At 47.8% G+C, this 25807-nt stretch overlaps 1 protein-coding gene across 4 annotated transcripts in view; it reads right to left on the minus strand.

The window, feature by feature from the left end:
- Nucleotides 1-318: 318 nt before the first annotated feature.
- Nucleotides 319-25807, minus strand: part of palm1a (paralemmin 1a) — a 334532-nt gene continuing 309043 nt past the window's right edge. For all 4 annotated transcript variants that reach the window (XM_063032807.1, XM_063032806.1, XM_063032808.1 and 1 more), the window contains exons 7-8: nt 15033-15101; nt 319-4764 (exon numbers count right to left, since the gene is read on the minus strand). In XM_063032807.1, the coding sequence (XP_062888877.1) occupies nt 4088-4764; nt 15033-15101 (746 nt within the window). In that variant the 3' untranslated portion in view covers nt 319-4087. The remainder of the gene's footprint in view (nt 4765-15032; nt 15102-25807) is intronic.

Raw genomic sequence — 25807 nt, forward strand, 5'->3', positions numbered from 1 at the left:
GGAAATGGGTCTGCAATAATGAAATAGCGGAGCAGTCTCTGGGCCAAATGGCCTAATTCTGCTTCTATGTCTTACCTTCCCATTTGTGGGAATCTGCGAAGATGCACATACCTAACATATGGGTAGTCCTGAACATCTAAATATTAAAAAGCATCTGCAAAACTGGAGACACATTTACCCGGAAAACCAGGAGCGGATTGACCCAATCAGTCAAACACTACCAGGAGAAATCTGGATGGGTTCCTGATCCATTTTCAGTTGAACTTTAAGTTTTGTTTGAAATCTTGCTCTAGATTTACTCACATTAATGCACTCCGTTTAACCACATCTAGATTTTATTTTTGATTGCTATACATTTTTGCATATTGAGTTTCACATTGATTCAAATAATGAAATACAGTTGACTCCACCTAGGAGCATGGGAGTTCCATGCCTTTTATTTTTAAAATTTAGTTTCTTTTTCCATTATGGTCTAATGCGAGCATCAAATGAAATGCTGTGTTTTAGAGACCGTCCTGCCATTGGGCAGACACTCACTCTGTGTCAATCCCTGATAGAAGTAAAACGAACAAGCTCTTGTGCTGCATCATGTCAGTGGTGCAGGTTGTCAGCATTATCCAATAATGTCCTGTTAGTAGTTGAAAGTTGATAGATCAGCTCTATCTGTGAAAGACGAGACTTGGGAGCTAGCTGTATGCATAGCCAACATTTCGCTAGGACTTGCCACTCATTCTGTAGGCGTGTGCTCCTACAGGGAGTGAACTGTATTGCATTCCTCATACAACCTTCCCTCACAAAAAAAAACTCTGTAGGCATCGAATTCATCCTGTAGGATTTGCTTAGGTTCTGTAACATAGAGCAAACATTGTACAGCATGTATAACTCATCCTGTACAAGTCCAGAGACTATGATTTACCAAATAAGCATTTGGACACCTCAGTCAGCTTCACCGAAGTGCGTGGGTGTGTGGGTGAAGAGCACACCACAACTCAAGAGTAAATATAAGATGTCATAACAAAAATATATGCATTACATTTTCTTTTTTCAATGGCAACTTAGAGTTCTGCTTTTTAAAAAAAAAACAAAGCCTTCATTTTAAAACATAAAGTTAGACAAACATTTGCAATTTATAATTAAAGCACTCTGTGTGCACCTTTGTTATGGTTTACTAATAGGAATCCTTTATCTGGTTAATGCTGTAAGATAGTCTTTTGGACAATATGCTGTTTGAAAGCTCCTAAAGAATCCATTGATATGCCATAGGATTTTGGAATGGGGTGCGATAGAGAAGAAATTGATAAGGGTTTCCATCTTTACAACATAGCTCATACCAGCACTCAACAACGAAGAACACAGACTAGTTACAAAGGCTAACTTCCGACACGTGATGGAAATCTGCACTCAGAATGATACTTGCCTCTCTGGTACAGAGGGCCGTAGCCTCAGGTCTCAGAAATCCATTAGCGCACGAGAGACATAGCGCGCAACTCTTCGAGGAAGTGCGTGTTATGCTTACACGTGCTACACTTGGGAATTTGTGTGAGAATGCTAGTGCCACAGGCCCCTGGAATGTGTTTGAATAAAATGGGACTACTTTATTCTTCTAATGAGCATGCTCAAACAATGGTATAAAGTCCAATGGAGCCTATCACATCCTTGTTGTTGGGTCAATTGCTCAGTGGAGTCCATAACATGGCTAATGCCATTCCCAAGGCAATGTGTTTAAAAATAGATATATATATGTATGGTGTATATATATGAATTTTCAATTACAGTTCAAGCACAGCAATAAAGTAGTGAAATTATTTTAAGGGAAATTTGATTGTCTTGTTTGCTCACTTGCAATAAAGTTGCCATTAATTCAACCAGTGAAGCAACTCTCATTGTGATATAATTTGATGGGGTCTTTGGTACATGTGGAATCACGGAGCAATTAAAAGTGACTGCTAAGAGTAGTGGTCAAATGAGTTCCTTTTCTGTTTGCATTCTCCCTCTCCCCCATAGGCAACTTCAGGGACTTGGCACTGGAGCAGAGAGATGTGTGTCCTTCGACAACATAGTCTTAGGTTATCTATGATCAGGCCGGCGCGGGCTCAGAACCGATCACAGATCAAGGTTTGCTGCACCCGACTCTTTAATCTGAAGGAATGGTTGATTCAGAGGACTTGTAGTGGGTACTTTCACTTACTACAGCTGAACGGTCCTCATCTAAATGATGCCATTGCAAATGGCCTCTGGTTTCATGTTGTTGGAGGTTAGTTAGTGATGTAAAATCTTCCAGACAGGTTTCAGTAAAGTAATAAACACACAATGTCATTTAACAGCTTTCATAATGTTCTGCAATCAGCTAGAGAACATGCACAGAAAAAATAAAATGGTCCCACTGTTACACATCAAATATTGAGAGTTGTGCACGGTGACTGGCAGTGTATAAGATATGTTGATCTGACTTACGTGTGACATAGAAAAGTGTATTCAAATTAGGGATGCAATGATTCAGAAAATCCAGTTTAGATAACCTTGTAGAGTTGCTAAGATATTTCAGGTATAGTTTTGATGTGGGAATTGCAAAAAAAATTCAGAATTCAGCATGTATGTAAGCAAGGTATTCTTTAATTCTGTGGTCTGTTAAACAGACAGTGATTTAAAAGCTTGACTATAGATTAATCAGATCACCCTGTGACAAAGCGGAACAACCTATTTATTCACCTTTGATGCTGAAAGAGTCAGGGTTAGAGATTCCTGTTTGTGTAAATGAGTTCCTGCAGTGATTTAACTGACCACTAAACCTGAGGTTTGAACAAGAATTAAAGTGACCTTGTGACAAAGAGAAAACAGAATAATTGAGCTTCAGGTCTCTCCGAAAGTGGCTGGCTTTGAACTCAACAGGAGGGCTGTTCCCCAGGACCCAGTGACGTCGATTTTCCTTCATCTACTCAAAGTTTTCACAGAAAATAGCTGCTCCCCCTTCTATGGGACATTTCAGCTCTTTTGAAAACTTAATTATGATTCAAAATGATCAAAGATCAATATTAATTTTTGCTTATTCAGATGATTTAAGGCATCATATATAACATCAAGTTAGAAAAACCGAACTAAGTGGTCCCTGGTTCAATGAAAGATGGACATAATTCGAAGGAAGGGCAGGAAGAAACACTATGGATGTGGTCCAGTGTTTGTCCTGGACCAGATGACAAAACGTGAAACTGGAAGTTGACTGCCACAATAACTTTTGAACATTTTATTCTCAACTCATATGCCCCCCCCCCCCCCATTGCTGAATTGTTTGGCTTCATTTCAGGGATTGTCATACTGAAATAAAACTCTATTTTCAGTCATGAAGATACTCCATAAATTACCTACAGTAGATTTATTACTGCTTTACTAACTCTGTTTTACATAAAAGCTGCACTTAACCAAATTCACTTGCATACGTCTCTTTTTCTCCCATTCTGCCTCCTTTGCTCTTCTGCCATTTCTTAAAATTTTAGTTTTTCTAATTTAGCTACTGTATATCTTTACAAGTGTTGATCTCTATATTAGCAAGTGCCTTTTGACAAGCTACCCTAGAGGAAAAAATGCTTTGCTCTAGCTGACTACTGAAGGGGACCTTTTAGCCAATTGAAAACTTGAGGGCAATAGGATGAGATTATGAAGGATGATCAGATTTCCAGACTGGGAACACTATGGCCATTGGGAAAGCACCCTGCCCTACAGCTTGACCAAGAGCAATTTCAAAGGGTCAATTGCAACTTCACTTCCTCTCTGTACTGTTCAATGTTTTTTTTTAAATGCAGCTTCCGCTGTTGATAAATTTAACAGGATATTACAATGTTGTCATGACATCATCAAGGAAGTGTAAGTGGGGTGTAGCTGTATGGAAGAGGTGTTTTGGACAATCCTCAGAAAATTAGCTTTCATATTTTTAACCATGTTGATTAAATGTATATAAAACTTCAGGTGTTTGAGATATCATGATGAATTGGCTGTGATCCTTGCATCCCCAATTAAAAGCACGTGTTAGAAGACATGAAGACTATGGACATATAACATTCCAACTGTACATTAGAGTAATAACAGCACATAATCACATCACAATGCAACACTGACAACGCTGTTTCTCCTTGAGATCCTTTGTATCATCGACTGCCTCCTTCTCCTTCCCAGCTGGCTTCTCCTCGGTGGCTGGGGGCTCGGCCGCTGTGCCATTGGGTGGGGCCTGGCCTGTCACCACCCGCTCGCTCTTGGTGTCACCATCCTCAATTACCACCAGCTCTGCTTTCCCTGTTCCATCATAGCCCAGGACCTTCTTGGTCTCGTTCTCATCCTCCACATCCTGGTATCCCATGAAAATCATGGTCACTGGCTGGTCTTTGCTGGGCTCTGCACCATCTCCGGGCATTTTCTGAAGGATTTTAAGATTTTCACCGGCTATCCTGTCTGCCTGCCACTTTCCTGGTGACTGACTGTTGGCCTCCAGTTGAATAGAAGGTCCTTTCCCCTCAGGAACCACAGCTTTGTTGTAGTCTGACACCTTGTCTGCCTTCTGCATGAGCTCATCGACCTCCGTGGTGCTCAGGAGATGGACTCCATTTTCTGCTGCTCCATCGCCCTTGCGTACTTCATGGATCACCTTGAGGTCATCTTCGTAGACCTTGACACCTTGCTGGTGGATGCTTTTGGGAGATACGCTGGAGGTGGACAAAACCTTAGTCTCTCCTGTCACATTGTCCTTCTCCACAGTAATTTCCACTGCAAACATTGCTGGCCAACAGTAAAGGAGCAGTATATTAGCAAATGAGAGAAGTATGTGTAAAACTGCCCTCAATGACTAGATAACCATTGCACCAATGTTATTGAAAACTACGTCCATACTTGTTATCAGTGCTGGGAAGGGTAGTTGTGTGGGTACTACCTACCTACCAAGGCTCTACAAGCAACACACATCAAAGTTGCTGGTGAACGCAGCAGGCCAGGCAGCACCTCTAGGAAGAGGTACAGTTGACGTTTCAGGCCGAGACCCTTTGTCAGGACTAACTGAAGGAAGAGCTAGTAAGAGATTTGAAACTGGGAGGGGGAGGGGGAGATCCAAAATGATAGGAGAAGACAGGAGGGGGAAGGAATGTGTGTATATAAATAAATAACGGATGGGGTACGAGGGGGAGGTGGGGCATTAGCGGAAGTTAGCGAAGTCAATGTTCATGCCATCAGGTTGGAGGCTACCCAGACGGAATATAAGGTGTTGTTCCTCCAACCTGAGTGTGGCTTCATCTTTACAGTAGAGGAGGCCGTGGTTAGACATGTTAGAATGGGAATGGGTTGTGGAATTAAAATGTGTGGCCACTGGGAGATCCTGCTTTCTCTGGTGCACAGAGCGTAGATGTTCAGCAAAGCGGTCTCCCAGTCTGCATCGGGTCTCACCAATATATAGAAGGCCACATCGGGAGCACCGGATGCAGTATATCACCCCAGCCGACTCACAGGTGAAGTGTCGCCTCACCTGGAAGGACTGTCTGGGGCCCTGAATGGTGGTAAGGGAGGAAGTGTAAGGGCATGTGTAGCACTTGTTCCGCTTACAAGGATAAGTGCCAGGAGGGAGATCAGTGGGGAGGGATGGGGGGGACGTCCCATCCACATCCACATCCCATTCCCATTCTGACATGTCTATCCACGGCCTCCTCTACTGTAAAGATGAAGCCACACTCAGGTTGGAGGAACAACACCTTATATTCCGTCTGGGTAGCCTCCAACCTGATGGCATGAACATTGACTTCTCTAACTTCTGCTAATGCCCCACCTCCCCCTTGTACCCCATCCGTTATTTATTTATATACACACATTCTTTCTCTCTCTCTCCTTTTTCTCCCTCTGTCCCTCTCACTATACCCCTTGCCCATCCTCTGCGTTCCCCCTCCCCCCCTTGTCTTTCTCCCCGGACCTCCTGTCCCATGATCCTCTCATATCCCCTTTGCCAATCAACTGTCCAGCTCTTGGCTCCATCCCTCCCCCTCCTGTCTTCTCCTATCATTTTGGATCTCCCCCTCCCCTCCCACTTTCAAATCTCTTACTAACTCTTCCTTCAGTTAGTCCTGACGAAGAGTCTCGGCCTGAAACGTCGACTGTACCTCTTCCTAGAGATGCTGCCTGGCCTGCTGCATTCACCAGCAACTTTGATGTGTGTTGCTTGAATTTCCAGCATCTGCAGAATTCCTGTTGTTTGCATTTTAAAAGGCTCTACAAGCAATGGTCTGGAGGGGATAAACTACATGAGGTGTAAGAATCACTAAAAGTCTGTCCTGGTCCAGCCACATAGGCACAATGGTCAGGAAAACACACCAGTACCTCTACTTCCTGAGAAGGCTTTGGAAATTTGGCATGTCCCTGTTGATCGTCAGTAATCTTTATAGATACACCATGGAAAGCATCTTGTTCAGATGCCACTGCTGTGCCTGAGACAAGTAACTGCAGAAAGTTGTGGACATAGCCTAGTCCATCATGGAAACCAGCCTCCCCCCTATGGACTGTCTACACTTTATACTGCTTTGGCAGAGCAACCTCTCCCTCTCCAGACATTCTCTCTTCTCTCCTCTTCCATCAGACAGAATATACAAAGGCTTGAAAACCCAGATCATCAAGGCTGAGGAACAGATTCTAAACTGTTATTATAAGACTTCTGAATGGACCTCTGGTACAATGAAGATGAACTCTTGCCCTCACAATCTACTTTGCCATGACCCTTGCACCTCATTGCCTGTCTGCACTGCACTTTGTGATTGCTTTCCCCTCGTACTTCCTCAGTGTATTGATGTCTGGAATGTTCTGTATGGATGGCGTACAGAACCAAGTTTCCCACTGCATCTCAGCACGCGACAATAATCAATCAATTACCAGTCACAAGTGGAGGGGGACCTTTTATTGTTTAATTGTGACAACAGCAAGTACTGTTGCTTTAGTCTTCACTGGGAGAATCAATCTCTCATTCCTGATGGGGACCTTTCCACCAGCTTACGTATCAGCAGAGCCTGTTGGAATCACAGTCACAGAGTACTACAGCACAGAACTAGATGGGCCTTTGGCCCATCTAGTCCATGCCAACTTGATCTTTTGCTTAGTCCCTCCACCTGCACCTAGGCCATATCCCTCCAAACCCCTCTGATCTGTGTACCTTTCCAAATATCTCTTAAACTGTCTGCCTGAGAACTTCACAAAAGGTTCTTACCGTAGATCTTATCACAGCTAAACTGCTGTTTGATGTACCTGTCTGATTAATGGGTACAAAGAATGGTGTCACTCTCTGGCTGAGGGTCTGACCATTCACATAATAAACATCCCAGCTCGCTCAGGTGAAAGGCTGTTACACTTGTGTGGAGACTTTCATCAGCACAGGCTTCCCGAGTACATCACTGTCAGTGACCGTTCAGTGTTGTAAAGTCAGAAAGATAGTAGCTGGTTCTACACAAGGACATCCCACCATGGACCATCAAACTGCAACAACTGCCCAGGTGGTTCTACAGTGGGTGTGAGCTCGGCACGTGAACATTCCCTGTGGCATCCCAATGGGTGTGAGCTCGGCACGTGAACATTCCCTGTGGCATCCCAATGGGTGTGAGCTCGGCACGTGAACATTCCCTGCGGCATCCCAATGGGTGTGAGCTCGGCACGTGAACATTCCCTGCAGCATCCCAATGGGTGTGAGCTCGGTACGTGAACATTCCCTGCGGCATCCCAATGGGTGTGAGCTCGGTACGTGAACATTCCCTGCGGCATCCCAATGAGTGTGAGCTCAGTACATGAACATTCCCTGTGGCATCCCAATGGGTGTGAGCTTGGCACGTGAACATTCCCTGCAGCATCCCAATGGGTGTGAGCTCAGTACGTGAACATTCCCTGCGGCATCCCAATGGGTGTGAGCTCGGCACGTGAACATTCCCTGCGGCATTCCAATGGGTGTGAGCTCGGTACGTGAACATTCCCTGTGGCATCCCAATGGGTGTGAGCTCGGCCCGTGAACATTCCCTGCGGCATCCCAATGGGTGTGAGCTCGGCACGTGAACATTCCCTGCGGCATCCCAATGGGTGTGAGCTCGGTACGTGAACATTCCCTGCGGCATCCCAATGGGTGTGAGCTCGGCACGTGAACATTCCCTGCGGCATCCCAATGGGTGTGAGCTCGGTACGTGAACATTCCCTGCGGCATCCCAATGGGTGTGAGCTCGGCACGTGAACATTCCCTGCGGCATCCCAATGGGTGTGAGCTCGGTACGTGAACATTCCCTGCGGCATCCCAATGGGTGTGAGCTCGGCACGTGAACATTCCCTGCAGCATCCCAATGGGTGTGAGCTCGGCACGTGAACATTCCCTGCGGCATCCCAATGGGTGTGAGCTCAGTACATGAACATTCCCTGCGGCATCCCAATGGGTGTGAGCTCGGCACGTGAACATTCCCTGCAGCATCCCAATGGGTGTGAGCTCGGCACGTGAACATTCCCTGCAGCATCCCAATGGGTGTGAGCCCGACTCATGAACATTCCCTGTGGCATCCCAATGGGTGTGAGCTCGGCACGTGAACATTCCCTGCGGCATCCCAATGGGTGTGAGCCCGACTCATGAACATTCCCTGCGGCATCCCAATGGGTGTGAGCCCGACTCTTGAACATTCCCTGTGGCATCCCAATGGGTGTGAGCTCGGCACGTGAACATTCCCTGCGGCATCCCAATGGGTGTGAGCCCGACTCATGAACATTCCCTGCAGCATCCCAATGGGTGTGAGCCCGACTCATGAACATTCCCTGTGGCATCCCAATGGGTGTGAGCTCGGTACGTGAACATTCCCTGCGGCATCCCAATGGGTGTGAGCTCGGTACGTGAACATTCCCTGCGGCATCCCAATGGGTGTGAGCTCGGTACGTGAGCATTCCCTGCGGCATCCCAATGGGTGTGAGCTCGGCACGTGAACATTCCCTGCGGCATCCCAATGGGTGTGAGCTCGGTACGTGAGCATTCCCTGCGGCATCCCAATGGGTGTGAGCTCGGCACGTGAACATTCCCTGCGGCATCCCAATGGGTGTGAGCTCGGTACGTGAGCATTCCCTGCGGCATCCCAATGGGTGTGAGCTCGGTACGTGAACATTCCCTGCGGCATCCCAATGGGTGTGAGCTCGGCAGTGAACATTCCCTGCGGCATCCCAATGGGTGTGAGCTCGGTACGTGAACATTCCCTGCGGCATTCCAATGGGTGTGAGCTCGGTACGTGAACATTCCCTGCGGCATCCCAATGGGTGTGAGCTCGGCACGTGAACATTCCCTGCGGCATCCCAATGGGTGTGAGCTCGGTACGTGAACATTCCCTGCGGCATCCCAATGGGTGTGAGCTCGGCACGTGAACATTCCCTGCGGCATCCCAATGGGTGTGAGCTCGGTACGTGAACATTCCCTGCGGCATCCCAATGGGTGTGAGCTCGGCACGTGAACATTCCCTGCAGCATCCCAATGGGTGTGAGCTCGGCACGTGAACATTCCCTGCGGCATCCCAATGGGTGTGAGCTCAGTACATGAACATTCCCTGCGGCATCCCAATGGGTGTGAGCTCGGCACGTGAACATTCCCTGCAGCATCCCAATGGGTGTGAGCTCGGCACGTGAACATTCCCTGCGGCATCCCAATGGGTGTGAGCCCGACTCATGAACATTCCCTGTGGCATCCCAATGGGTGTGAGCTCGGTACATGAACATTCCCTGCAGCATCCCAATGGGTGTGAGCTCGGTACATGAACATTCCCTGCGGCATCCCAATGGGTGTGAGCTCGGTACATGAACATTCCCTGCGGCATCCCAATGGGTGTGAGCTCGGCACGTGAACATTCCCTGCGGCATCCCAATGAGTGTGAGCTCAGTACATGAACATTCCCTGCGGCATCCCAATGGGTGTGAGCTTGGCACGTGAACATTCCCTGCAGCATCCCAATGGGTGTGAGCTCAGTACGTGAACATTCCCTGCGGCATCCCAATGGGTGTGAGCTCGGCACGTGAACATTCCCTGCGGCATTCCAATGGGTGTGAGCTCGGTACGTGAACATTCCCTGCGGCATCCCAATGGGTGTGAGCTCGGTACGTGAACATTCCCTGCGGCATCCCAATGGGTGTGAGCTCGGTACGTGAACATTCCCTGCGGCATCCCAATGGGTGTGAGCTCGGCACGTGAACATTCCCTGCGGCATCCCAATGGGTGTGAGCTCGGTACGTGAACATTCCCTGCGGCATCCCAATGGGTGTGAGCTCGGCACGTGAACATTCCCTGCGGCATCCCAATGGGTGTGAGCTCGGTACGTGAACATTCCCTGCGGCATCCCAATGGGTGTGAGCTCGGCCCGTGAACATTCCCTGCGGCATCCCAATGGGTGTGAGATCGGCACGTGAACATTCCCTGCGGCATCCCAATGGGTGTGAGCTCGGCCCGTGAACATTCCCTGCGGCATCCCAATGGGTGTGAGCTCGGCACGTGAACATTCCCTGCGGCATCCCAATGGGTGTGAGCTCAGTACGTGAACATTCCCTGCGGCATCCCAATGGGTGTGAGCTCGGCACGTGAACATTCCCTGCGGCATCCCAATGGGTGTGAGCTCGGTACGTGAACATTCCCTGCGGCATCCCAATGGGTGTGAGCTCGGCACGTGAACATTCCCTGCGGCATCCCAATGGGTGTGAGCTCGGTACGTGAACATTCCCTGCGGCATCCCAATGGGTGTGAGCTTCGCACATGAACATTCCCTGCGGCATCCCAATGGGTGTGAGCTCGGCACGTGAACATTCCCTGCAGCATCCCAATGGGTGTGAGCTCAGTACGTGAACATTCCCTGCGGCATCCCAATGGGTGTGAGCTCGGCACGTGAACATTCCCTGCAGCATCCCAATGGGTGTGAGCTCGGCACGTGAACATTCCCTGCGGCATCCCAATGGGTGTGAGCTCAGTACATGAACATTCCCTGCGGCATCCCAATGGGTGTGAGCTCGGCACGTGAACATTCCCTGCAGCATCCCAATGGGTGTGAGCTCGGCACGTGAACATTCCCTGCGGCATCCCAATGGGTGTGAGCCCGACTCATGAACATTCCCTGCAGCATCCCAATGGGTGTGAGCCCGACTCATGAACATTCCCTGTGGCATCCCAATGGGTGTGAGCTCGGCACGTGAACATTCCCTGCGGCATCCCAATGGGTGTGAGCCCGACTCATGAACATTCCCTGCGGCATCCTAATGGGTGTGAGCTCGGCACGTGAACATTCCCTGCGGCATCCCAATGGGTGTGAGCTCGGTACATGAACATTCCCTGCAGCATCCCAATGGGTGTGAGCTCGGTACATGAACATTCCCTGCAGCATCCTAATGGGTGTGAGCTCGGTACATGAACATTCCCTGCAGCATCCCAATGGGTGTGAGCTCGGCACGTGAACATTCCCTGCGGCATCCCAATGGGTGTGAGCTCGGTACATGAACATTCCCTGCGGCATCCCAATGGGTGTGAGCTCGGCACGTGAACATTCCCTGCGGCATCCCAATGGATGTGAGCCCGACTCATGAACATTCCCTGCAGCATCCCAATGGGTGTGAGCTCGGCACGTGAACATTCCCTGCGGCATCCCAATGGGTGTGAGCTCAGTACATGAACATTCCCTGCGGCATCCCAATGGGTGTGAGCTCGGCACGTGAACATTCCCTGCAGCATCCCAATGGGTGTGAGCTCAGTACGTGAACATTCCCTGCGGCATCCCAATGGGTGTGAGCTCGGCATATGAATATTCCCTGCGGCATCCCAATGGGTGTGAGCTCAGTACGTGAACATTCCCTGCGGCATCCCAATGGGTGTGAGCTCGGCACGTGAACATTCCCTGCGGCATCCCAATGGGTGTGAGCCTGAGTCATGAACATTCCCTGCGGCATCCCAATGGGTGTGAGCTCGGTACATGAACATTCCCTGCAGCATCTCAATGGGTGTGAGCTCAGCACGTGAACATTCCCTGCGGCATCCCAATGGGTGTGAGCTCGGCACGTGAACATTCCCTGCGGCATCCCAATGGGTGTGAGCTCGGTACATGAACATTCCCTGTGGCATCCCAATGGGTGTGAGCCCGACTCATGAACATTCCCTGTGGCATCCCAATGGGTGTGAGCTCGGCACGTGAATATTCCCTGCGGCATCCCAATGGGTGTGAGCTCGGCATGTGAATATTCCCTGCAGCATCTCAATGGGTGTGAGCTCGGCATATGAATATTCCCTGCGGCATCTCAATGGGTGTGAGCTCAGCACATGAACATTCCCTGCAGCATCCCTATGGGTGTGAGCTCGGCATATGAACATTCCCTGCGGCATCTCAATGGGTGTGAGCTCAGTACATGAACATTCCCTGCGGCATCCCAATGGGTGTGAGCTCAGTACATGAACATTCCCTGCGGTATCCTAATGGGTGTGAGCTTGGCACATGAACATTCTCTGCAGGGAACCTCCCTGTGGTCCATCACCCTTTGCCCAGCTTGGACATGGGGCTGGGTGGTAGAGGATGCTTTAGTATTTGAAGGACAAAAGGGGTTAATCAGGTCTGTGCTTTGGGTGTGGTAGTTGGAAATGATATTCCCTGTTGAACTTTTTAAACCCACATTCCATAGGGAACGTCTTATCCTCCTTTGATTTTTCCATCATCATTCTGTTTTCTTTTATCCCTTCCCTGGCCCATTCTACACTGAGTTCTCACTGTCTACTGGCTTACTGCCTCCCGATCTTGTACTCCTGGGGCTGTTGTGTGCGGTAAACGTCTACTGTCTTACGGAGTGCACTCCCCTGGCGTCTGCTCCAATGTGGATTGCGGAGTATCCATTGTAGGTGTGTGGCTGGAAGCAGGATCAGGATTGGGAACAGCAGGGATTAAGAATCAGTGGGAGCCAGGATCCTGAGTGAGGACATGGGATGTATATGGAGCTAAAATTCCAAGTGCTTAAATATAAGTTCAAATGTTGATAATGTTGTCTTGCCCATGGAGGGGTTGGCTGCTGTACGTCGCCCGTGCCAGTGGCCCTGTGGTGTTGGTGTTTATTTTGTTTTCAGTGTGAAGTCTATGCTCCCACTGGCCTGGCCGTTCCCTTTTCTTTCTTCTACTTTCTGGGAGAAGAAACAGGAGCTTGAAAGTCTTGAGAATCAAAGAGTGAAGAATGGCTTCTTCCTCCCTGCTGTCTGGCTCCTGAACTATTCACCTCTCTGATGTCCCCTTCCCAATGGTGCTGTTGCATTCTGAAATCCTTGATTTGATCTCTTCTGTTACTGTCACTTTAGCATTTATTTTTGCACGACCTCAGTTTGCACTACTGTCTCTGCACTGTTCTGCCGATTTGTGATTGTTGTTATATTTAATATTGCCATGTACACTGCGAGCTTCACACAGCAAGGAATTTCATTGCACCATGTATAGAACGGTACGCTATACCCAATGTAAATCTGGTGAGCAACAAGTTTGGAATCAGCTGTGGGCTGTCCTGCTGTTCAGCACAATCACCAGAGGGTGGCAGCAGTCGCCACCACAACTGCAGCAGAAGCTGAGAAGCAGCGTGGACTTTAAACCAGGAGGTGGTAGTGGGCAGAGACCTGGTGAGTCAGCATCAGACGAAGAGCAGTGTATCTATAGTGTCAGCTGTGACCTGGGGAGGGAGAGGGGTGTGGCGGTGTCGGAGCTCACACAGCAGTTCCCTGGTCTGTCCGCTTTCAGGTAACTGGAACCAGCGCTGGTAGGCATCTTGCTCAGAATGAATGAGAGGGTCTGAAGGGCTTGTTTCCTTGTTGTATAACTCGACGACTTTGTGCTTGATTTTTCCCTGTATTGGATGTATCCTCCACTAAATGATCCAAGAGGGAGAAGGATTTCTGGAAGGATTCTTGTACTGTCCTCACTCAGCCTGGTCACACCAATTGCTCAGTGTTTGAGGTCACATCCTCCAGCCAATGAACCCCTCAGTGTTTGTCTATTGCTGGTACGGGGAGAATGTGTTGTCACTCCTTGATGAGGCAGTGGGGAGCTGCCTCCTTGACCCACATTGTGCTCTCTCCCACACACAGCGCCAGGAAGAATGTACTTCACTGTCAGGGGAAGGTGTGTGTACTTTGGAGTGGAGCCTCTAGGGACGTTTCATTCCCGTGTTCCTGCTGCTCTTGTCCCAGGCTTTACATGCTGTAGATTTCAAGTAACACTGGCAACTGATGGAGTGTGGAGGCTGTATGAGTGGAGAGGGGAGTGAAGGGATATCTCACCGATAACCTGCTCCCCCTCACATGCCCATTCCTGAATCTTCAAAAGCCTTAAAGTATGTACAGACAGGCTCGAGGACGGCTTCTACCCTGTGGCTGTAAGACTATTGAATGGTCCCCAGTACAATAAAATGGATTCTTGATTGCAGAATCTCCCTCGTTATGACCTTACACCTCATTGTCTGCCTACACTGCATTTTCTCTGTAACCGTAACTCTGTTACCTTGCATCATCTCAATGCATCTGTGAAGAACCGATCTGTGTAGCTGGTATACAAGGCAGGTTTTTCACAGCACATATGACAAAATAAGCCAATGGAATAATTCACCAACTACCAGTCTACATAGGGGGCAACTTACTGCAGCCAATTAGCCGACCCAACTCTACGTTTCTGGGATGTGGGAGGAAATCCACATTACCAGACAGGGAGCGGGCGGACTCCACATGGACAGAAGCTGGTCTCTGGAGCTGAGAGGCAGCAGCTCTCTGTCCTTTGCCTCCTGAGGGACTGAGCACCCCCAGTGTGAGAGGTGTGGCTTTTAACCAGCTGGTTATATTCGGGTTCAGACTCAGTGTGGGGAGTCCAGCTACCCGCCCTGAGCTCAGACTGGGAGACACTGCAGACCCAGCCACAAGCTGCTATATAGGAGCAGGTGAATCCGGAAGCTTCCTTTGAGCAGTGTCACACTGAAGGGGTGGCTGGAGGAGGGTGGGAGAATAAGACCTGTGTACTCATTCCTCTTACCAGCTTTCATCTTTTCCGTGCATCCCTCGGGTTTGTTGGCCACTGGGCTACTGTGGTGCTTCTCCAGCTCTGCAAATAGAGAGGGCACAGGTTAAACGAGGTCTGCCCACACAGGCTATGTCTGTTCCCCTACCCATTCAGTTTAGTCTACACAGTATTTCACCACAGCTAATGAGGATCAAAGGTTACAGACAGAGGGAATCTTGAAAAGAAGGTGCCATTTGACTTTGGGAATAATAGTTCTCTTCACAATAGCTGTGTGTAACTTGCTCACATTTGATCAGGTTGTAAACACTGATATGTTTGGAGAGAAGAAAATGGGCCAATTGTGTGTGTTAATCTTCTGTGAGATTTTACTGTTGACAAAGAATAAAGAGTGTAAGGGCCTTAGAATACAATGGGGTTGTATTACCTACAAGAGAAGAAAATACAAAGCAACACACACAAAATGCTGGAGGAACTCAGCAGGTCAGGCAGCGTCTATGGAAAAGAGTAAACAGTCGACGTTTCAGGCCGAGGCTCTTCATCAGGACTAGAAAAAAAGATGAGGAGTCAGAGCAAGAAGGTGGTGGAGGGGAGGAAAAAACACAAGGTGATAGGTGAAGCAACACACATCAAAGTTGCTGGTGAACACAGCAGGCCAGGAAGCATCTCTAGGAAGAGGTGCTTCCTAGAGATGCTGCCTGGCCTGCTGCGTCCACCAGCAACTTTGATGTGTGTTGCTTGAATTTCCAGCATCTGCAGAATTCCTGTTTTTAGGTGATAGGTGAAACCAGGAGGGGGGATGTACAGGGCTGGAGAAGGGGGAATCTGATAGAAATGAGGTGGGGAGGCGGGGGGGGGGAGGAGGAGGAGAAAGAGAAAGAGAGAGAGAGAAAGAAAAGAGAGAAGTAGTGGGGAAAGACAACAAAATTGGAGGGATAGAGAGAGGATGGGGAAAGTAGAGAGCAAGGGAGAGATAGAGATGAGGATGGAAAAGATTAAACAACCTGAAAGACAGAGGAGATGAAGGGATGTGAGTCAAAGATGGACAGAGACGACACCAGGGAAAGAAAAGATAAAAGGAGAGAAAGGGACAAAAAGTTTACTTGATTAGAGACTGCATCTGGAAGATGTCGATGTGATGTTCCATCACCGGGGCTGTGCTTTGTGTGATCAGGTTAGCACCACGCTCTGCACTGACGACTGCAGCCGGGCTCTGCAGGGATGTTGTGGGATTATGATTGTTTGATGTGACTGATGTTGTCTCTGCGTAGCGCCGCGTGGCAGCAGGTGCGGGCCCAGCCTGCAATTAGTGCTCCCAGGGCAATGTCTTTCTCTGTTAACCAGTTGTGGCACCTGTTAGTCCAGACCAAGCTGGCAGCCAGCCAGATGGGGTGCAACAACCCTTATTGTAAAGTGTTGCACCAGGTTACTTGCTGATCCTGTAGCTGCAATGGGCAACTTTACCCAGCACCATCTCACTCAACACTCGATGAGTGGCACTCTGGCAGGCATGAACCCCTCTCTATGCTCCATGGCCTGTCGTATTTTAATGAAAGCTTCTTCCCCTCCATCATCAGCTTGTAAATGGTCCATAAATCCATGAATATTAAACTTACTTTTACTTTTCTGGTTGTATTATTTATTATTTACATAATTTATGGCAATTTTTAAATGTTTTTGCACTGTATTGCTCCTGCAAAGCAACAAGTTTCTCATCATTTAAGACAGTGGTAATCATCTTGATTTTGATTCTTTCTTTTAACATAAATAGAAAGTTTTAAGGATTCTCAGAATGAGGATCAGATTCAGTGTTGTAATCACTAACATGCAGCATGTCACATTTGTTGCTTTGTGGCAGGGGTACGGTGCAAGACATAAAACGTTACCGTAAGTTACAAAAGGTCAATATTTTGTGCAAGGTAGTTTTGGTGGATTCATGGACCATTTGAAAGTTTGATAATGGAGGGGAAGATGTTTGGAAATCATTGAGTGTGGGTCTTTAGGCTCCTGTACCCCGCCCCCCCCCCCCGGCAGTAGTAATAAGATGGGACCAGGATAGTGAGGGTCATTAATAATGATACTGTTTTCGTGAGGCACAGACTCAGAGTCAGAACTAATATCATTAGCAAACGTTGTCAAATTTGTCATTATGCAGCGGCAATACATAATCATAAAAACTGCCAATTATAGTAAGAAGTCAAAAGTTAAATGAAGTAAGTGGTGGGAAAAATAGTGAAGTAGTGTTCATTTATTGTCCGTTCAGAAACCTGATGGCGGTGGGGAAGAAGCTGTTCCTGAATCGCTGAGTGTGTGCCTTCAGGCTCCTGTACCCGCTTCCTGATGGCAGCATTGAGAAGGGGCATGTCCTGGGCGATGCCGCCATTTCAAGGCATCGCTCCTTGAAGATGTCCAGGATGCTCAAATGTTGCCCAAATGAAAGGTTGTGAAGAATCAACCACAACCTCCTACTGCAAGACCAAGACGCTGATTATTGACTTCATGAGGAGGAAACCAGAAGTTCATGTTGTCAATGTCAAAGTACGTATATTATTGAATAATGTATGCGGTATACAACCCTGAGATTCGTCTTTGCCACAGACAGCCATGAAACAACAACAGATAGCCATGGAACCCATTCAAAGAACATCAAACACCCAACACGCAAAAAAAGAGCCAAAAACACAAAATATAAAACACCAAACCACAAATCATCGACCGAGTCCAGGTATATTCCGTTTCAGTTAGGTTCAGTTTAATCTTGTCTGTTAACTTCAGGTCGCTCAGCCAGTCTGCCCCAGTCAAAATCACACAAAATAACAACTAAAAGTGGCGTGATCAGAAACCAGAAACATATCATAATGTGAACTACAGAGTTCAGTCCACAAATTGCATCAATTAAACCTTGCTCAACACCTAGGACTCCAGCACCATCCGTGAGAGGGCAAGGTCGAGGGCGGGGCGAGGGCAGGAGAGGGCGGGCACGAGCGTGAGAGAGCGAGAGAGAGTGAGAGAGAGTGAGAGAGACTGGTAGACAGCGCTGAATACCCACTCACTCACCTTCCGCTCTCACCTCGATGATTCCAACACTTTAATCGCTGAGAAAAGCAGGAAATTGAGTAAATCATGGGCTCGCACCCCGTCTCCATGCTTCTTGACCTCGAGGCCACACAGTTTGTTCAAAACCTCATGGAACCACTCGGAGACAGCAAAGTGCCAGAATGCTCAAAGCACATCATCAAAATGTAGATCACAAGCTCAACAGTGACAGAACCATATTTGAAAGAAAAGGAAGTGAAAGAAGTAGTTTTGCGACCCGTCTGAAGGACGTTGCCCTTGGTCGCTTTGTTCACTGGCGCCATCTTGTGTTACCACCCAGTTCGCATTGGGGAGCCAAGATGGAGAAGGTCAACAACTTCAAATTCCCCCGTGCTATAATTTGAGAGGACCTGTCCTGGGACCAGCACATAAGTGCAATTACGAAGAAAGCACCACTGTGCCTATACTTCTTTAGAAGTTTGCAAAGATTTGGCATGACATCTAAAACTTCGAATAACTTCTGTAGATGTGTGGTGGAGAGTACATTGACTGGCTGCATCACAGGCTGGTATGGAAACACCAATGCCCTTGAATGGAAAACCATGCAATACGTAATGGATACAGCCCTCCCCACTGTTGACCATTTCCACACAGAGCATTGTTGGAGGAAAGCAGCTTCCATCAATAAGGACCCCCCCCCCCCCACTACCAGCCACCTAGGTCATGCTCCTTTCTCACTGCTGCCATCAGGATTCCACAGGAACCTTGGGACTCACACCACCAAGTTTCAGGAACAGAGGGGAGAACTTCACTCGCCCCATCACTGAACTGTTCCCTCAACCTACGGACTCACTTTCATGGACTCTTCATCTCATGTTCTCGGTATTTATTGCTTATTTATTTATTATTATTTTTTTTTTTGTATTTGCACAGTCATTGTCCTTTGCACACTGGTTGTCTGCTTGTTGGGCCTGGTTGTCCATTGATTCTATTGTGGTTCCTGGATTTACTGAGTACACCCGCAAGAAAATGAATCTCAGGGTTGTATATGGTGACATAGATGTGATTTGATAATAAATTTACTTTGAACAATAACAATACTATTTAGAAATTATGTTATTTTCTAACTGTCTTTTAAAAAGATTAATGTTAATAATTTTGAACAGCTTTTTCTAAAATCCAACAGTTATTTCAATCCGTCTTAGTTATTTATAATAAAACAATGAATACACATAAATAAACAACAGGACTCATCCTCTTTTCCTTGGAAAAAGTCTATGGTTATTGTTAGTAAATCATTAGTCAATGATAATCTCTGCTCAAAATTAGCATGATACGTGAGAGAAATTTTTCAAAGGTTTGGGCACACGGTCTCAAAAATGTTTGCCACCCCTGTGAGGTGCGACTTTAATGAAACCACAGCAGCAAAGCCAGCGCGTACCAGGCAGGGCCGAGTGATCTCACAACTGACGGATCAGACTGAGGCTCTGTTGTTTCATTGCAGCGCGCCCCAGCGTGAGTGGACACAGACCGAAGGCTGAGCTGGAGCTGTCCCAGCTCTCAGTCAAAGTGGGGCCCGGTATGTCAGCATTGGAGATGACGGTGAAGCGTCCACAGTCACCTTCACTCAGGAGTGCTGAGCGGATTCTCCATCTCAGCTTTCTCCTGAGATTCCATCCAGCACAGAAATTAAGTTTCAAATCCATTATTCGCTTCGTGTGATGTTGATAAGTGGCCAAGAGCACTGCTTCCAGCACAGATTGTGGAACCAGATAACATACCAGCTGCAGGACTGAAGGCCTAGCTGCACGTCTAGCCAAGCTGTTTCAGGGCAGTTACAATACTGGCAGCTACAAACAATATGCAAACTTACTCACGTAAGCAGTAAAAATCCACTCCCAAACCTGATCACTTATCCATGTGTCATCAATAGTTTGATTGGCAATAACCTTGATCTGGAGTGATGGAGGCTGAGAGGTGACAAGATACGGTAGATGTATATAGGGTACAGAATTACATACAGTAGAGAGCTGTTTCTCGGGGGTTGGGGGCGGGGGGAAGTCCAAACCTAGAGGACATAGGCTTAAGGTAAGCCAGAGAAGGTTTAAAGGATCTGAGGAGTATATTTCCACACAAAGAGTAATTGGTACCTGGAATGAGCTGCCAGAGGAGGTGGTGGAGACAGGAACAGTGACAATATTGAAGAGGGCTCTGGATAGGTACTTGGATGAGCAGGACACGGAGGGATATAGAATTAATGCAGGTAGATTGGATTAGGGTAGATAGGCTTACTGGCCAGCAGTGAAAATGTGAGCAGAAGAGCCTGTTTCTATGCTGAATGACTCCGTGACTGCATGACTCTACTCAGGATCACCTCATCACATCCTTGGTCAAACATGGGCCAAAGAGCAGAGCACCAGAGGTGAGGGGAGACTGACTGAGTTTAGAATCAAGTTGCCCTGGTTTATCTGAAGTCAATGGCCATCAAGGGGAAAAGACTGCCATAGCTGGGTGCATACTTTGCACAAACAGATTCTTGTGGTTGTCAGAGATTCATTGACAGGGAGGATGCCGGTTTAAGGTTTCTCCTGGGTCACCCAAGGTCCACAGTCTCTAAATAAAGTGTTGGACATTCAGGATAAAGAAGAGAATAAGTATTTTCACCTAGAGGGATGGGAACCTTTGGAACTCTTTCCCAGTGGCGTTGTTGAGACTCAGTCACTGAGCTGATTCAAGAAGAAGGTCAAAATATTTCAGACATCAAGAAATCAAGGGATCTTGGGTTTGTGCAGCTGAGCTGAGGTGAAAGCCCTGCCATGATTTCACTGAAGGGCAGAACAGGTGCAAGGACTGACTGACTTCCTCTTGATTCTACTTTTTATGTTCTTATTTTTTTATAATCACCATCCCAGGACATCTCTGCGGGATTTCCTCAGGGCAGTGTCCTAGTCCTAACCATCTTCATCATCGGCCCTCTTTCCAGCAAAGGTTCAGAAGTAGGGAGTTCACTGGTGATTGCTGAATGTTCAATCCCTGTCTGTATGCAGCGAAGCCTGGAAAGCATTCCGATATGGGATGGTGAAGGGTAAATAACGTCCGTACTGTGTTAGCGGTAGACAATGACTAGATCTAACAACAGAGATCCTGGCCTCCTTCCCTTCATGGTCAACGTGATTGCCATGGGGCAACAAACAAAAAGCTGGAGGAACTTAGTGAGTTAGGCAGGGATTGTGGAGGGAAATGGACAATTGAAACATCGACTGTACCTCTTCCTACAGATGCTGCCAGGCCTGCTGTGTTCACCAGCAACTTTGGTGTGCGTTAATTGATGTTACATGTCGAGATCTTTCATCTGGAATGAAAGATGGAGGAGAGATAACCAGTATAAAAAGATGAAGGTGTGGAGCCAGAGCTGTAGTTGATAGGTAGATCTCTTGACTATCTCCTTTTCCTTCCAGTCCTGATAAAGAGCCTTGACTTGAAATGTCAGCTGTCCATTTCCCTCCATACATTCTGCCTGACTAGCTGAGTTCTTCCAGCGCCTTTGTGTGTTGCTCCAGATTCCAGCATCTGCAGTCCCCTGCAACTCCAGTGGGACAACCACCATTAAGTCCCCAACCATCAACATCCTGGCGATCACCACTGACCACAAACTCTGCCAATCCAGCCACATGGTAGTAGTAGTCATAGTCATACATTATTAATCCTGGGGGAAATTGGTTTTCGTTACAGTTGCACCATAAATAATAAATAGTAATAGAACCATAAATAGTTAAATAGTAATATGTAAATTATGTCGGTAAAATATGAAGTAAGTCCAGGACCAGCCTATTGTCTCAGGTGTCTGGCCCTCCAAGGGAGGAGTTGTAAAGTTTGATGGCCACAGGCAGGAATGACTTCCTATGACGCTCCGTGCTGCATCTTGGAGGAATGAGTCTCTGGCTGAATGTACTCCTGTGCCCACCCAGTACATTATGTAGTGGATGGGAGACATTGTCCAAGATGGCATGCAACTTAGACAGCATCCTCTTTTCAGACACCACCGTCAGAGAGTCCAGTTCCATCCCCACAACATCACTGGCCTTACGAATAAGTTTGTTGATTCTGTTGGTGTCTGCTACCCTCAGCCTGCTGCCCCAGCACACAACAGCAAACATGATAGCACTGGCCACCACAGACTCGTAGAACATCCTCAGCATCATCCGGCAGATGTTAAAGGACTTCAGTCTCCTCAGGAAATAGAGACGGCTCTGACCCTTCTTGTAGACAGCCTCAGTGTTCTTTGACCAGTCCAGTTTATTGTCAATTCGTATCCCCAGGTATTTGTAATCCTCCACCATGTCCACACTGACCCCCTGGATGGAAACAGGGGTCACCGGTACCTTAGCTCTCCTCAGGTCTACCACCAGCTCCTTAGTCTTTTTCACATTAAGCTGCAGATAATGCTGCTCACACCATGTGACAAAGTTTCCTACCGTAGCCCTGTACTCAGCCTCATCTCCCTTGCTGATGCATCCAACTATGGCAGAGTCATCCGAAAACATCTGAAGATGACAAGACTCTGTGCAGTAGTTGAAGTCCGAGGTGTAAATGGTGAAGAGAAAGGGAGACAAGACAGTCCCCTGTGGAGCCCCAGTGCTGCTGATCACTCTGTTGGACACACTGTGTTGCAAGCACACGTACTGTGGTCTGCCAGTCAGGTAGTCAAGAATCCATGACACCAGGGAAGCATCCACCTGCATCGCTGTCAGCTTCTCCCCCAGCAGAGCAGGGCGGATGGTGTTGAACGCACTGGAGAAGTCAAAAAACATGACCCTCACAGTGCTCGCTGGCTTGTCCAGGTGGGCGTAGACACGGTTCAGCAGGTAGACGATGCAATCCTCAACTCCTAGTCAGGACTGGTAGGCGAACTGGAGGGGATCTAAGTGTAGCCTGACCATAGGCTGGAGCAGCTCTGGAACGAGTCTCTCCAGGGTCTTCATCATGTGGGAGGTCAATGCCACCGGTCTGTAGTCATTGAGGCCGCTGGGGCGCGGTGTCTTCGGCACAGGGACGAGGCAGGACGTCTTCCACAGCACAGGAACCCTCCGGAGCCTCAGGCTCAGGTTGAAGACATGGCGAAGTACTCCACATAGCTGAGGGGCACAGGCTTTGAGCACCCTGCTACTAACACCATCCGGTCCTGCAGCCTTGCTTGGGTTGAGACGTTTCAGCTGTCTTCTCACCTGTTCAGCTGTGAAGCCCACCGTGGTGGTTTCGTGTGGGGAAGGGGTATAGTCATGAGAGCAGGGTGGGGGACTGTGAGGAGGGGTAGGAGGAGAGAGTGGAATATGTGTTGGTTGGGGGCCGACAACAGATGACTCATGTGTGGGATGGGCAGGGGCCACAATGTCAAATCTGTTAAGGAACAGGTTAAGTTCATTGGCCCTGTCCACACTGCCTTCAGCTCCTCTGTTGCTAGTTTGCCGGAACCCAGTGATGGTCCTCATCCCCCTCCAGACCTCTCTCATGTTGTTCTGCTGGAGTTTCCACTCAAGCTTCCTCCTGTACCTGTCTTTAGCCTCCCTGATCCTGGCTTTCAGGTCCCTCTGTATTGCCCTCAGCTCCTCCCTATTTCCATCTCTAAACGCCCTCTTTTTAGCGTTCAGGATGTCCTTAATGTCCTTTGTTACCCATGGCTTGTTATTTGAATAACAAAGGACAGCTCTTGTCGGAACATTGCAGTCCACACAGAAGTTGATGTAATCAGTGATGCACTCTGTGAGCCCATCAATATCCTCTCCACGTGGCTCACAGAGTGCCTGCCAGTCTGTCACCTCAAAACAACCCTGGAGCGCCTTGCATGCCCTACGTGCATCTTGCAGCAATGAAAGCAAATCAGAGGCTGGATATTTTGCATTCAGTGACTCATTTCCTGACACCCCAAGGCCTTCCACAGTCTACAAAGCACATTTCAAGAATGTGAGGAAAATTTCTCCTCTTGCCCGGATAAGAGCAGCTCCAACAAACTCCACAACATCCAGGTCAATGCAGTTTACTTGATTGGCACTCGCACCATCCACCACTGGAACACAGAGACTGCAGAGTAGCCACTGAACTGGGGGCGTTGGTAGTGTCGTGGTCAGGGCAGTGCTATTACAGCACCAGCAATGCGGGTTCAATTTCGCCCCGTCTGTAAGGAGTTTGTACATTCTCCACACGACTGCGTGGGTTTCCTCTGGGTGCTCCAGTTTCCTCCCACATTTCAAAAAGGTCCGGTTAATGTCAGTGAGTTCTGGGATGCTATAGTGGCGCCAAAGTGCGTTGAGACTTGCTGATTTGTTTGATGTGAACAACCACTTCACTGAATGTTTCGATGTACATTTGTGACAAATAAAGCTAATCGTTATCTTTATTGTTATTAGCTACAAAGTATTCTGCAGATTCTCGCCTAGGCGAACCCAGCAACAGGTCCCAAACCTGCCACCATTATCACTACAAAAGGACAAGTGCAGAGACCTGTTGAAACTCAAGCACTTGTGGGCTATGAATTATCCAGACTTGGAAATATATCACTAGTCCTCCAAATTCACTGTATATGAATCCTGGAACTCCCTTCCCAATAAACACTGGATATGAATCCTGGAACTCCCTCCCCAATAAACACTGGGATGGGGTGGGGGAAAACACTTGCATCTGAAGGACTGCAGCACTTTTTAAAAGCAGTTCACCCTCATTTTTTGAGGGAAATCAAATAAAGAACATGAAATGCTTACCTTGTCAGCCCTTGCTATATTCTAAAAGTTTTAGACAGATATATTCAAAATATTCACCCCTTTTTACAAACCTACTCAGCTTTGCTGATGTCTCAGCCTGGTGTTCCCATCACTGCCATCTCTGCCTCACTATTGTGTAAAAATCCCTGGAACCCTCGTTCCCCTCCCTTCATTCTCTCCAGCTTCTTCGCAGACTCGCATTCCTGCAATACTGCTGCTCCCTGCTGGACTCTGAGTGTGTAATTCATGGTTATGCTTTCTGGTGGATGCTGCTTCTGCGACGCCACGTGCCTGTGACGTTGCTGCGAGTAAGTTTCTCATTGCACCGGTCCATACGTGTACTTGTGCAGGTGACAGTACACTTGATAAATTCGACTTTGACTACACTCACCGCACCATCGAAGTGGTGTCTCCAGAAGGTGACATCCATCACTAAGAAACTTCAGCATCTGGGACATGCCCCCCTCCTCTCACTACGGCCGTCAGACAGCAGGTACAGGAGCCTGAGGAGCCAGATCCAATGATTGAGGAGCAACTTCTTCCCCTCTTTCATCAGATCGCTGAATGTTCAACTAACAATACCTCCTTACTCTTTTTTTAATTGACAATTTATTAATTTTGCAATTCATAATTTTATGTCTTTCAATTGTATTATTACTGCGAAACAACAAATCCAAGTCAGTGATAATAAATCTAATTCTGTTTCTGATTCTAACATCTGTTACTCCTCTTTTGTCCTGGGATCGATATACTAGCACACTTTACACCAGATAAGACAGAGGGATAATCAACAAAGTTGCTCTGAAGTTAGTTGCAGTCCATTATCCTCGATGTGCTCAGTATTTCTGCCTGAGATTTACTGGGGTCCAGTGTTAATGGGTAACCCAGGATAGGATCAGTTCACTGTGCCTGGATTTCTATAATGTCATTGGATGGTAAAACACGCTCTCAATTGACTTTTATTTCATATAATCTGGCAGTAATATTACATTTGAATCA

Source organism: Mobula hypostoma, chromosome 24 (genome assembly GCF_963921235.1).
Source record: "Mobula hypostoma chromosome 24, sMobHyp1.1, whole genome shotgun sequence".
NCBI lineage: Eukaryota > Metazoa > Chordata > Chondrichthyes > Myliobatiformes > Myliobatidae > Mobula > Mobula hypostoma.